Source organism: Corvus cornix, chromosome 5 (assembly GCF_000738735.6).
Source record: "Corvus cornix cornix isolate S_Up_H32 chromosome 5, ASM73873v5, whole genome shotgun sequence".
NCBI lineage: Eukaryota > Metazoa > Chordata > Aves > Passeriformes > Corvidae > Corvus > Corvus cornix.
In genome coordinates this window covers 29,950,105-29,964,452 of record NC_046335.1, presented here as the reverse complement: position 1 = coordinate 29,964,452, position 14,348 = coordinate 29,950,105, and the positions used below count along the sequence as shown (strand labels likewise).

At 34.9% G+C, this 14,348-nt stretch overlaps 1 protein-coding gene across 11 annotated transcripts in view; it reads left to right on the top strand.

Annotated features, from left to right (window-relative positions):
- Window positions 1-14,348, top strand: part of DPH6 (diphthamine biosynthesis 6) — a 228,043-nt gene that overhangs the window by 63,237 nt on the left and 150,458 nt on the right. For all 11 annotated transcript variants that reach the window (XR_005601936.1, XR_005601937.1, XR_005601935.1 and 8 more), the window contains exons 7-8: window positions 3,178-3,272; window positions 9,652-9,739. Coding sequence is in view for 7 of the 11 variants with exons in the window: in XM_039552116.1 (XP_039408050.1) it covers window positions 3,178-3,272; window positions 9,652-9,739 (183 nt within the window). In the remaining 4 variants the exon portion in view is untranslated. The remainder of the gene's footprint in view (window positions 1-3,177; window positions 3,273-9,651; window positions 9,740-14,348) is intronic.

The following is a 14,348-nucleotide window of genomic DNA, read 5'->3' as shown; positions in this document are numbered from 1 at the left end:
TACAGAATGTTGAACTTAGGAGTGCAGTGGTGATCTGCCACCCATACTTTTAGCAGGGGTGAATATTACTGGCTCAGGACATTGGCATAGCAGAAAGGAAAGCTTTTGAATTATGGCCTTTTTCTAATTGATAGGTCTTTGATTAATTATTGAGGAGTGGTTGCTAGATAATTGCTAAATTATTAGATTGCTTTCATGTCCCACTGTTCCCTCTGTAACAGGAATCTCAGCTTTTCACGCTAAAGAATTTTCTGTCAACTTATGTCTCAGGGTGTGATCCCACTCTCCTTAGACTTTGTTAAAAGAATGGGAAATGGGCATTATGGTTATATTTGTCTTGTACTTCTGGCTGTGCTAATAGGCAGTAGGAAAATGGTTATTTCTGTGCTTGCCTCAAAAGGTGATGAGAACATCTTGATATAAAGAGCATTTCTGTAAATATGAGAGCTTCTTAAGTCTTAAAATTTCTGTCTGGAAACAAAGTCTTCACTTGAAAAAGGAAGCACTTGAATTCAAATATTTATCTTTGATTATGAAAGTTAAAAAAGGAAGCATTAATCCTTATGTTTCATTCCTAAGGTAGGAAGAGACTGTTCTGCAGGTAATGTTTGGACTGGTTATTTATATGTATCTCATTTATATGTATACCCTGTATCTCACTGTGTACTTAAGATAAATTTTGTGCAGTCTAGAAGATGGTTTCATCATAGACTTCTTTTAGAGTTTGAAGTAGACTTGAATTACTTGCAATTAGTTATGTTTAATTTGTAAAGTTTCAGTTTTCTGGCTCATCCGAACTAGAAGTCAGATTTAGCAATCATAAAATTTACAGTCCATGCTGTTGTATTATTATTAATGCAGCATCCAATTTGCAAAACCAAATAATCAGTCTTCAAAAAAAGTTAATATTCTAAATGATTAAAAGGCAAAATTCTCATGTCGTTGATGGCATTTAAAAAAATATTGCTGATTTTGTTAAATGAATGTTAAGGATCTGTTCTATGAACTGCTGAATGTCTTTTGTTCCTGTTGACATTTGTGAGAACTGAAAATCCTTTAGCACCTTGTATAATTGGTGTCAAGAATGATACTGAAGCCAGTGACGCTGGAAATGAGAATTTCTCACAACAGATAGGAGATAGTCTTACATCTTCTGAGTACTCAATAGTAATTGCCAATAATTACTCTAGACCCTGTTTACAGGCAGAGCTACCAATTCTGAAAGTGCCTTCTAAACAGTCACTCCATGTATTCACTGTGGAAAGGTTACAGTTAGAAAGATCTTTCCTGGTTTTCTGTCTTTCAGTTTTTTAATAGTTTTCTTTAGGGTTTGGTTTTTTTTTTCACCTAGAGTAAGAATAAGAGGTTTTCTCTAACTATTTTGTAGGTTGTCCATTCTTGTTGCATCAGCATTAATTATTCCTGATGTATTTGACCTATAGAAACCTTGTTGCCATTGTTGACAGATGGAGTTCTATTTTATGTCAGGAGTGTAATTTTTTGATGAGCACTTGATTAAAGGTTCTCTTTTGCTCCTTTTCTTTGAAAGAAAATGTGAAAGGAAAGATTAAAAATAACTCTCAAAATACTGAAAAAATCTCATTTCCAAAAGAGATTTAGGTTTTACAGCATCAGATAAGTAATATAGACCATTACCAAGATAAGTAATATAGAGCATTACCAAGGTATTGTTTTCTCAGAGCATTTTCCATTTCTGCAAAATAACAGCTGAAGAGGATTCGGGCCTTTGGTTTAAGTAACTGAAGTTATAAACACTCTTTGAAGTTTTAAAATAAAATCTTTGGAAGAGAACTGTAAAATAACACAAACTACATTCAGCTTCAACAATAAAAATACAGTATCATTTGAATATATTAAACAGACTTGCTACATAAATATTCTGGTAACCATATAAAAAATGGAATCTACGATGCATAAATAACCCAGTCTTATGTTTGTCTAAAAAGAAACAGCAGATTTGGAATTATCTTCTAGCCTCCAGATAGACTTTTTCTAACCCTCTCTGATGTTCTGGAGAACTGTATTTCTACTTTAACTGCAGAAGCATCATGGTTGGGTTTCTGTTCCTCTAAGGAAAAAGCATAAAGGAACCCCTTTATAATAAAGTATTCCCAAAAGTAACATTAGTGTTTGCAATGGAGTTGAGGACTGAAGTTCAAATTCTCATGAGTCACTTAAAGCAGACTGTTAGTGCTTGCTTAATGTTAAAAAACCTGGACAGGGCTTGGCTTGAATCAGCTACTGCTGTGACACTTTAGAAGGTGATATCACCTGCTGCTGAGGACATTAATTTCTCCTGCAGATGGGGAGAGGGTGTCCCCATGCTCAGATCTGGTGCTTGATTACTATCTATCAGCACAGTACATTAAAACAGTAGTACAGTGAGCTACTGAGCAGTTGTGCACTCCTTACTCCAGCAAAAGAACTTTGGTTCATGCTTCACAGCTGCTCATTTATAAAGAGGGGATTAATTAAGATAGTCATATCTTGTATTTTGTGTGTTTTGGTTTATCTAGTTATGTGTTTAAGTGAGGTATCCAGAGCTTCAGGGATATTCATAAATATACGTTGATTTAGAAAGTATATTAAGTACAATTTATAAAGGAAACGTCTCTCTCTCTTTAGATCTTGCTTTAGCTTTTTGCTTTTGACTTAGAAAATTCTCATTTGTTTTGGTAGATTTTTTCGAAAGAATATTTACCAAAACATAGAATACAGTTCCTGAATCTTTTGACAAAAAATGTGTTAATTGTATACTTCTATGTGAAGTGCTACTTCTTATGTTGACTCACAGTAGAAGTTTCTCCTACAGGTGAAATAGATATGCTGAAGAAAGTTAGATGAATATGGCCACTGAGAAAGAAGAACTAGGAATCAATTTGTTTATCTGAATATTACAGTGCCAGTTCTACTTAAAATACAACAAATTGGTAATTTTTAGATCACTGTAATAGGCATACAAAGAAATCAAGAACTGACTGTATGATGTTTGGGTTTTTTCAGCCTTGTAATGTGTAATCTTTTAGAAAGAACACGTGGTTTAACCTCAGCCAGCAACCAGTATGTACTGTACTGTTTTTGAAATTTTCAGCAAAATATGTTTAATAGACTTCTTTAGTGTAATACTTACGTGTTTCAATTTCCCTTTTGTGTTAGCTCTCTGAGAAATATGGAGTCCATGTTTGTGGAGAAGGAGGAGAATATGAAACATTCACTCTGGACTGCCCTCTGTTTAAGAAGAAAATAGTTGTGTAAGGAACAGTTTCTTCTATTTCCTTTTATTAAAGCAATGGGAACATCTTAAAATTTAGTTTGAGAAAACTAGAGGTGGTAAGAAGTAAAACATGGAATTGGCAGAGGTAAAAAATGTTCACAGACACATTGTTTAACATTTGGCAAAGTCCTCTAAAAACCTAAATCAATACCTGACACGATGAGGCGTTCATAGAGGGCTATAAACTTTTTAGACATTTGCACTTTCGTTTACTTGCTGATTATGGCCTGCAGTAAAACTGGTACCTATACACTGACACTTTTATCCTTTCATGAAGTGTGAATTGCCTGTAATATTTATCTTTCATTACAGCTCAATTTGATAAAGTGCCACATCAGTAGCCTGTGGGTTCTATTAACTGTGTACGTGTGTGTGTGTGTGTGTGTGTGTGTATGTGTAAATTTAGTAGCTTAGAATGATAACGATAAACACTTTTCTTCAATTACTAAAGAATATTTTAAATGCAAACTTTGCATGAATCCATCTCAGTTACACTGGATAGTTTATTCCTTTGACATTAATTGCTGAAATCTGTGTAGTGAGCTATGGAAAATATTTGTGTCTTGTTGTTTCTTATTAGCCTGTTAAATAGCTAAGCCTGCTTGCTTCAAGTGAGATATTTTGACTGCTGTTCCTTTTCTGAAGCAAGTAAAGAGACCAGCAATCATGTATTGCTGATTGATTCTCAGACATCTTAGTGCAGGTCCAGATTATGGAGCACATAGATACGATTAAGGCTTTCATGGTGCAAGTCTGTTTGTTTCACTTTTCCGTAAGACTGAGATCTGTCTGTGTAAGGAATAGAGAACCAAGAACTGTTAGCTCCATTTCATTGCATGGCATTTGGGAGGAGAACATCAATAGACAAAGTGGTTAAAGCATTGGCAGATAATCTGGCAGATATCCACTCAAATACTGGTTGATTATGCCCTTGGTTTGGGATCAACCAAAGAGCAGTTTAAGTAGGAATATATTATAATATATTCTAAATGTATATCTGGCTATCAGTGATATAACTACAGTTCAAGTGACTAGGAAGAGCTGAAACAGAGATGGTCTGGCTGAGTTGTCTTTATATCTCTTGGTAATACTCCAAAATAATAAAAGTTAAAAATAAAAGCACAATAAATACATAAAAGACAAATATTTAAATCAGTGGTTATTTAATAGTAAATATATGGCACAGTGGACTTTTAAACAGTTATTCAACTATTTTTAAATATAGATTTCTGGAATGGAAACTGAATAGCTACACTGGCATTGTGTGTCTCTGGCTTGATGAGCCCTGCTTATCTCTTATACTATTCATGTCATAAAGACATACTCTTTGAGGGGGTCATGCATGTGGAATCTATTACTGTATGAACTTCACAAGAAAAATATTGTGTAGTTTCTTTGTCTTTATCTAAGTTATGGACTTTTTTCTACTTTTTAGTCTTGCTTTTCATATACTCTGAATCTAAACAGACTTTGTAATCATGTTAACTCTGCTAGTAGAGTTTCCAAATATTTACATATCCGTGGTTCAGGTAGGCATCTCTCCTGGTTCCGGCTAGGCCAGGTTTAATTTTTTGCAATAGCTGGGAGGCAGCATGGCCAAGGATCCTAATGTTTTTGATACCACCTCACTCATTGGCAGGGTTGAGGCAAAGGGACTCTCTCCCTCTGTCTGAGAGAAGGGGAAGAGTATTCCTTCCAGTTGAAGAAAAGTGGCAGAGGGGGAGCCATCTGTATTGCTCATTGTAGCAGGGTCCTAGGTGAGTGTTTTTGAATATGAATCACTCGCTCTTGTATTCTTTTGTTATTGATACTGTGCTGTTATTGTTCATTTTCTTATCTCACTGTAAGTTTGTCTTAGCCCATGGTCTTGGCCTTTTGTGCCTCAATTCTCAACTCCTTCCCACCATGTGGGGAGAGGAAAACAGGGGCAAGGGAAGTCAGTGAATGAGAGCACAGTGTGGTTTTGGAGAGTCTCAGTGGGGGCACTAAATTTGGGAGTACCATTCCTAAAGCAAGACTACATCCTGATGCAATTTTTAAAACTTAAATGGAGTTGTAAGGATTCCAACTTAAGAGGTTAAAACCTGTCAGGATTTTCAAGATCTCTGAATTCCTGAACAAGTCCAAAACATCTCCGGAGTTAAAAGTTTCTGAGGAAGACACTGAAGAATACTTTTGCCTTCAAAACAGGTGTGATGGATTAACCTTGGCTGGCTGCCAGGTTCCTACCAAGCTCCTCACTCTCTCCCTCTTTAGGAAGACAGGGAGAGAAAATAAGATTAAAAGGTTAGAAAAGAACAATGTGATGGCTTACCAATTACTGTCATGGGAAACTAGATTCAACTTGGGGAAAATGAATTTAATTTATTGACAAATTTAAATAATAAAAAAAATTAGAATAGTGGGAAGTAAATACACCTTCTCTCCTCACCTTGTTCTTCCCAGGCTTAACTTCACTTCCTCATTCCTGACTTTTCTACATCCTCCCCACTGAACAGTGCAAGGGGATGGAGAATGAAACTGTGCTCAGTTCATAACACTGTGTCTTTGCTGCCCCCTTCTTTTCACACTTTTCCCCTGCTCCAGCCTGGGTCTTCTCCATGGGCTCTTCATGAACTGTTACAGTGTGTGTCCTTCCCACCAGGCAAGTTCTTCAAGAACTGCTCCAGTGCATGTGTTTTCCATGGGGTATGGTCCTTCAGGAACAGACTGCTACTCATGGGTCTTCCATGGGACTCAGTTCTGTCAGAAAAACTGCTTCTGTGTGGGTTTCTGCACAGACTGCAGTGTGTATATCTGCTCTGATGTGGTTCTTCCCGGCCTCCAGGGGAACAACCTGCTTCACCATGGTCTTTTCCACAGGCTGCATAGAAGCTGTTCTGACAGTTGAAGCACCTCCTCTCACTCCTTCTTCACTGACCTTGGTGTCTGCAGGGCTGTTTCTACCATGTTTTTCTCACTCCTGTTGCAGCATATTTTCAAAATATGCTATCACTGAGACACCACCAGTGTTGCTGATGAGCTCAGCAAGCATCCTTTGGTCTCTTGTCATAGAGACCACCTCTGAACACTAACCCCTGACACCAAAACCTTGCTACATAAACCTAAGACAACAGGAGAAAAATCTAATACGCCTTTCATTTATAACACTACTTGCAGGTAGTGTTTACACTGGTCAATGATTTTTGCCCTGTTAAACTTGGCAAAATATGTTTCTATGGTATATCCTTGCAAACTAAAGAAATGTGCTAGCTCAGGAAAAAATAAAATACAACCTTGAATGTTACTTACTATGGAGACATGGGAGTCTCTTTAGCTTAAGACTGTATGACGCATTTTGCTTTTGAATGTTAAGTTGAATTCTTGCCATTCTTCTCTGTCTTCATTAAAAAATGTGCCTCACAAAGGAAGCATGGCAGATTGAGTGAAACATATTTGAAAATAAACAGTACCTAGTAGTGAAAGCAAAATCTTACAACCATTATATTAAACAAGAGTCCGATTGGGTTTTATCTGGTTTTCCCAGGTAGACTATTGTAATCCGATTGTCAGCTTTCTTACTCTCAGTGTTTGAAATGTACCAAGCATTTCCTGTCCTTATGCTGATATTTAAAGTACAATTGATCAACATTTCTTGAAATTTTTAAAGATCTATTTCTCATCTATATGAATACCATCTAAAACCTACTCTTGTGATAAAGGCCTATTTGTTTATGGAACACAGATTAGTTTGATCTTTTGGAGGGTAAATTGTCACATTTGAAATACTTGGGAAATACAATTTTCCTTTATATACCTTACTATTAGCTCTGTGTTTAGGCTTGTAATTCTAGGTTTGGAGTTAAAAGCCAAATTATAAAATTCTAATTTCCGTGAACATGAGAAAATAGTCATGTTCTGAGAAGCATTGATTGCACTCTCAGACTTGTTCTAACTTGATATATTTGTCCTGTGAAAGTGTTACAGGGTGTTTTAAAATGATTGGATATTTTCTAGATGTCTTGAGACTTCAGATGATTTTGATTTCAAAGCAAATAGCTGATTAAGACAGTTTTTCAACTATTCTTCATTTTTTTCAGTCTTCTGAAAATTTCCTTAACAAAATTCCTGTGTTTCCACTACAATCAAACGTGAATCATCTTATATAGTCAAGTTCCTACTCAAAATTCAGGCTTTTAGTGTGAAATGGCCTTAGATAATTTTCGGGGTCTCTCAAATCACTGTTTTTCATTTTAATCTCTGCTTTTCCTGTGTTTTGAATTGGTTGGGGTTTTTTTACTATTTCCCAAGCTGGATATGACATGTCCAGTTCAGGACTTCATTAGTTTTTTTAATTGGCGACTCACTGGACATAAACAGAACTGCTCTGCTTTCCACCTATTTTTTTGCATTTCCTATTGAACAAGACTGAAAATATTATCAGTTATAACAATGTGTGTTTGGAGAGGCTGACTGTAAATGAAGTACTTCAGAAAATATATTTTTATACATATTTTAATGCAATTTTCAGCATTGCATAATCAACCTGTTGTTACCCATCACCTAAAAAATATTAGCATCTTAAACTAAACTTGAACATATCTGTTATGGTTCCATCAAATACCCACGTGTTAGCTGTATATCATAGGATTGCACTTCATACTGAGAAGAAATACTTATGATCTCTTTGCAATAATTTTTGGACAACAAGTAAGTACTCAAAACTTCTAAAGTTATTGAACATTAACATAGGTATGAGCTTAGCATCTGCTCTGCTGTACTGGTGAATTGGAACATGCAGGATACAAGTAGGACTGCTTCTTTTTTACTTTGGAGTTAAATATTTTTTTTTACATTTACTAGGTATTCTTTAAACAGACACATTTAATAACTCTAAATTTTTGGTTTTCTCTTTCTGATATAAGCTTTTCTGTTAATTTAGTTTTGAGTAGTTAATCCATCACTAAAAGGTACTAGATTTCCCCCCTGTAGGACTTGAACAACAAGTATGAAATGTTTTTTGAAAATGTACTCAGACACTGAGGATACCCTGGTAGAAGGTACTAGTGGAGTCTTGGTGTCTGCTTTTTATTATTTTTAATTTATTCCTCTTGCTAAAGACTTATTTTCTACCTATTTCTGTTAGAATTAGAAGACACCATGGTCATTTGAAAAGAATAATTTTAATATTAAGGAACTATGTATAAGGTATCTTATATCTTAAATATAAACAATATTTTAATCATAAAGAATCTTGATAATTAGTCTCAAGAATGAAACTGAGGCATATTTATCAAAATACTTTAAAATTTTGCTTAAAGGGAAGTGGATCTTCGTATATTAAAGGTTTTTATCATTATTGTGTGATGTTTTGTTATTTTTAAATCCCAAAACACATTTTATAGAACAGATATTTCTGGTAATTTTACACTTTTGTTAAGGAACTGGGATCTGGACAAAGCTTCAACTGCTTTGAGTTTGCATTGGTTTTATGTGGTATTACTATAAATCTGTCTATATCATCTCTCTGAACGCTATGAAGGTAACAAGGGCACTGTGGTTTCAGGAAAATTATGTGTGTCCTTAGCCTTACTTACAACAATTTTCAGATTTTCTTGTACTGCATCTGAATTTCTCTTATGTTTTCTTTGAGTTTCTCACCTTCTGATGTTTGTTTCTTAGAGCTACCTTTTTCTTAAGTAGTAAAATTGTGCAGATGGATATGACAGATACTGCCTCTTGTGAATCAAAGTGTGACAGATTGTGTCTGTAAAAATGAAAACTAAAATTAACCAATTTGAATCAGCGCACAGGAAGTTTAACATTGTTACCAACACGTTTGGCATTAAAAAGTTGTGTCTAGTAGTCTTCACTATCAGATGCAAGATGGTTGAATCAGTCAATTTCTCAGTGGGCAAGACTGTAAGTTTTTAATACTTCAAAAACTAATCCATGGAACGTTAAACAAAACAATGGACTTTTGAAAAATCTCCTGTTGATGAAAATTAAAGATTGACATATTAGTCTCTGGGATCTAAAGCACAGTGTAGTTTATGCTTTCATAGACTACAGCTAGCTAATTCTCTTAGTATTGGTCTGTAAGTGTGGGAAAATAGTGGAAGATTGGCAAGGAGGATTGTAAACACGCTCATTAAAGTGACTTGCAGCTGAGGTGTCAAAAACATGTATCGCAGTAATTGTTTTTGGCCTTGTGTGTTGGATGAGTAGAGCATCTGTGTTTAGATAACATAGACCTGTGATACTCTTAGGGGCCCTATCAAACGAGCTAGAGATTCTTGTGTTATACAGTGACTAAGTGTTGTCTCTATATGAAATTATGTACTATACTATTTGGTGATAAAAATTTTGTATTTCAGAGATTCAGCTGAGGTGGTTGTGCATTCAGCAGATGCATTCGCACCTGTGGCCTACCTTCATTTTTTAAAATTACACCTGGACAATAAGGCAAGTAGGCTGCAAGTGTTGTTTTCCTTTAAGGCTGTGTGCATGCTTTCTAGTTGTGTTGTTTTGTCACAATTTGGAGTGACCCTACATATTCTCATGTGGGTGTTGCATTCAAATAACGGTGTACGTATTTAGTTGAATTTCAGAACTATACTTAGGAAAGACCGGACGCAAATGCTTCCTTGTGTCAAGTGAATGAATGGAGGTAGGATATTTGTGTGGCATTTTTCATCTTGAAACCTCAAGGTGCTCAGCCAATGTGGTTCAGTCAAGCACGTGTGTAACCTGTGTAGAGCAGCTGCACTGTAGAACACAGCTGTATTAGGAAATTGTATGAACAGTATTGATTTAGTGGGAGGTGGCGTCTCTTTTTGATGTTTCTGATGTAAAGTGGATGATTTAAAAACTTGCTAACCTATAAGTGCTTGACTTTTTGAATGTTCTGGAGTTTGGTTTTTTCCATATGAAAGATACATATAATGAAGGACATCGAATCATGTGGAGATTTATCTTGATCAAAAATTTCAAAGGAATCATTATTAGTTCATTGGGTTTAATTCTATTGGCTTATGATTCTATAGAAAGAGCAGAACAGGAATAGGAACTCTGATGGTTTAGATGTTGCATACTGTCATGTGAGCAGAACTAAGGTCAAAACAGAAAATATTTTTCTTTGTATTTGTCATCTATTTTCTGTTTTTCATTCTACTATTTTACAGTTAAAATTATTTTTTTTCCCGAGCCTATACAAGTATTAGTATTTTGTTGAAGAGAGTGCCTCATGATCTTTCTTTTATTGTTGCAGTCATCTTTTTATAGCTCTCCCTATGTCTTTCTGCACTTTGATGATAGAAGTGGAGAGGTTGTTACAGAACATTATTATATTGGTATTTCACATTTCATGTCTCTTAAGCAACATTTCCTGCATGTCTTTCAATAGATCATGCCTTCCCCTCTTCCCCCTCCTTTTTTTTTAAATTTTATTGTTCCAAACAGATAAAATACCTCAATGTTTTTCTTCCATGATGGCCTCATCTTGCCTTGGAAAGTAAATTGTATTTCATCCTGTCAATTTCTAATTTTGGATTTCTTTCAAAAATAAAACATTAAATATTTGTGTGGGAGACTGTGAAAAGGATATCAACTAACTATGTGAAGCAAAACCAAATAGGCTGAATAAAGGAAAATTTGGGAATGGGGCATGGTGGAGAAGACTGATAATATATTAATATTTCTTTGGGGGCACTGACTTTATTGCTCATGGCAAACTTGATGCTAAAATGTACCATACATCACTTCAATGTGACAGGCTAGGGAAAATGAAAACCACAAAGCTTTACATAAATCAGGGAAAAAATAGTATTAAAATGCATAACATTTGATATAAGAATCAAGATTTTACTTTTATCTGTTCGGTAGCTCTTTTCCCCTTCTTATGCAGATGTTTTAGATTTGGTTAAAGCCTCACAGTTTCAGGCAGTGTTGTAGTAAATCATATTTCCAATCCATTGTAGACAAACCTGTCACACTTTGCAAGGGATAAGATTTGCAGCAGCTTGCCCTGAATTTTGGTATATAAACAAATGTATTGTATATTTAAAAGGAAAATAGTCTCATTTTTGCAGTGATTGTCTCATGAGGAAAAGCATTAATATCTTTTGGCTATAGGTTATGTATGATATAATATGATAAAATAAATATAATATGATAAAATAAGCTAAGTTTTTGGGAAGTTATAAATATGGAGAACCAGTCAGTCTTTCAGACCATGACTGTTTAGCATCATTTAACTGCATAATGATAAAGACATGCCTTCAAGATTGATATGCCTGTAGTACTGTATTTTTGCTCACTATTTGGTGCTTATAAGCCTGCAGAAAAATATGAGTAAGTATTCAGCACTTAAAAGCCAATCCTATAATAATAAAGTACTGCAGGAAAAAACTGCTTCAGAAGGAGAACTAATTTTAGTTTGAGGCTTTCAAGGGATTACTGAAAATTGGGAAAAATAATACACCATTATGAACAATGTGTAAAAGTAGCCACTTTTGTAAGCACTTTATAGAAAATACTAATAGACTCCACAGTGAAGTGTAATTCTAATAAGTTTTATGACATCAGTTTTGTTATAATTTCTGCTGTGAGATAAACATATTTTTAACTGTATTGTATATTCATTTTATCTTTGTTATTTGCCACAGGTGTTAATTTTACATTCTTTGAATTTACTTTTAAAATCATTTTGCAATTATAGCTAGTGCACCTTAGTCTCTGCTGTCTTTCCTCCTCTATAATGCATTTTCTTTAGCTTAATCTCTTCATGTTTGACTACAAAGCATGCCAAGAAATTTGGTTTAGATTGTTTCTGGCAGCAAAATGAGCCCTTGTGCCTAGGGGAACATAACATTGTACTCACTGTTCTGGTTTAATATATTTCTGTGCAACTTCAAGATGTTTTTTGCGTAACAATTGAAGCTTTTTTTAAACACACCCACTTTTCTTTCATAAATAGTGATGCAGGGAAGGCTAAAGAGATAAATAAATATAATATTTTATTATTAAAGCTATTAAAAATTTGGTAAACAATTTTTGTAGGCATTTTACAAAAAACATTAAGAATAAATAATAATGGAAATAAAACACTAATGCTCAAAATTTGGGAATGCCTCTTCAGGGTAAAAAACAAGGCCACCACCATAATATAGATACCTAGTTTCATCAGTATTTTACTTTGCCAAGATAGTCACTTCATGCATTTAAAATGTAGAATGGGGTTTTTTTTCTGGCAGACAATTTCTCAAGCATATTCTAGAATCTTTGAATTAGGTGTATTGGCTTTTGTACTCAATAAACATTAAATTCTGAGTATTTTCAATTACAAAAAATACAACTGTGAAACTATGTTTTTTACTTTGTCAGCACAACAAACTTGCAAAATCTTTTATTTTCTGCTGTATTCTGTTACTTTATTGTGTTGGCTTTGTAAAGATCAGAAACAGAAATCGAAGCTGTTGGAGTTTCTGCTGATGGGAACATACTTCTGATGACAGTAGGGAACATACTAGCTGTTGTTCATGCTTTCACATTTGCTCTTTCCCAGATTTAATAATGGATACTTTGTTTCCGATTTCCAGTGAGTAGGAGCACACACATATCAAATAATGCAAGATGTGAAACTGCAGCCCCTTAAGTTTGAATAGTCCAGAATTAGTGGCAACCATGTAGTTTTCTTTCTACACTTTGCAGAAGAAAGGAGCCCATTTGCCTGCAAGAGATACAGGAATCCTGCCTGCCGCTGCTTTTTCTTGTAATAGACCATTGCATTATATTACCTATCATAAACTGATACTGTGTTTTCTTGTGTGTAAAAGATCTTGACTTTGTGGCTGGAACATGTGTCAGAAGTGCAAGCATTTTGCCTCATTAAGTTGCAGGAGATCTATTGTACAGGTCGTTTTGCAGATGATTTTAAAAACACCTGCAGAGTTCTCTAACTTGTACACTTGCACATTTAGAAAAGGTTTTCGGGAGATATTTGTGTGCCACGTGTACTAAAGGCGTGCGATCCTCTAGGTTGTGTATGATTTATTATTGTAGCCTATGTCTGTCCAGTTCCTTACTAATTATTTTAGTTACTCTACATTTAGAACTTTAGCTGTAGAATTAGACTTTGTCAGTGATGTCAGGGAAAATAGGAAAGAATTTCAAGTTGCAAAACATGTTTTGTTGGTGGCATTGCGGGTAGCATTTTTTGAATACTTTGTCATCACTGAACAATACTGCTCCTAGGCAACCTTTAGTTTCCCTTCCGCATCATAAGAATATAGATAATGCTTGTAGTTTTGTTTTCAAGACTTGATAACAAATACCACAAAACGTTTTTGTGCACTGATTTATTTCAAACATTAAGATTATAAATAAAGGATTTTCTTTCCTACCCTTTTTGATTGCAGATTGAGTCCAGTTCTCTGAGAAAAGATAGTTTTTAGTTCTCTTTTCATAATGAAGATACTTTATTTGAAAGTATTTTGGAGTAAAGGACTTTCTTTCCTATGAGTCTGTATATTGTACTCAAAATAATGCAAGATGCATGTGATCTCTCTCATTATATTTATTTCAAGGAGTTCTGTTATCAAGGTACATCACAAAGAATAAAGAGATTATCATAATCTTTTGTCTTCTGAGCTCACTGCTCCACTATATTCTCATTGCTGCTCAGTGGGAGAGTTATCAGTTTTAGAATTGTGTTGTGATAGGTTTTTATACCAGTTTCTGTAGCAGAGAATGTAAGCTTTTTAAAAAGGCAATCTGTTGTTTTCGTAAAAGACCACTGCATGGAATTTCAGCTATATCAGTCAAAGTCCTAGCTCCAAGGCTTTTTCAACAGGAGAATTTGGATCTTGGAACACTCGTGCATTTGCTTAACTTCATTCTGAGCGCACTTGCATCAATGACATGAGTTATGTGAATATAGTTAAGCGTATGCATGCATGCAGGCTCTGATCCAAAATTAGGTTGGTATCACAATGTACAGTGGGTGTGGGAGAAACTGTGTAACAAATGGGAAAATATATTGCTTCTGTGAAGTAACATGAAAATGTTATGTGAT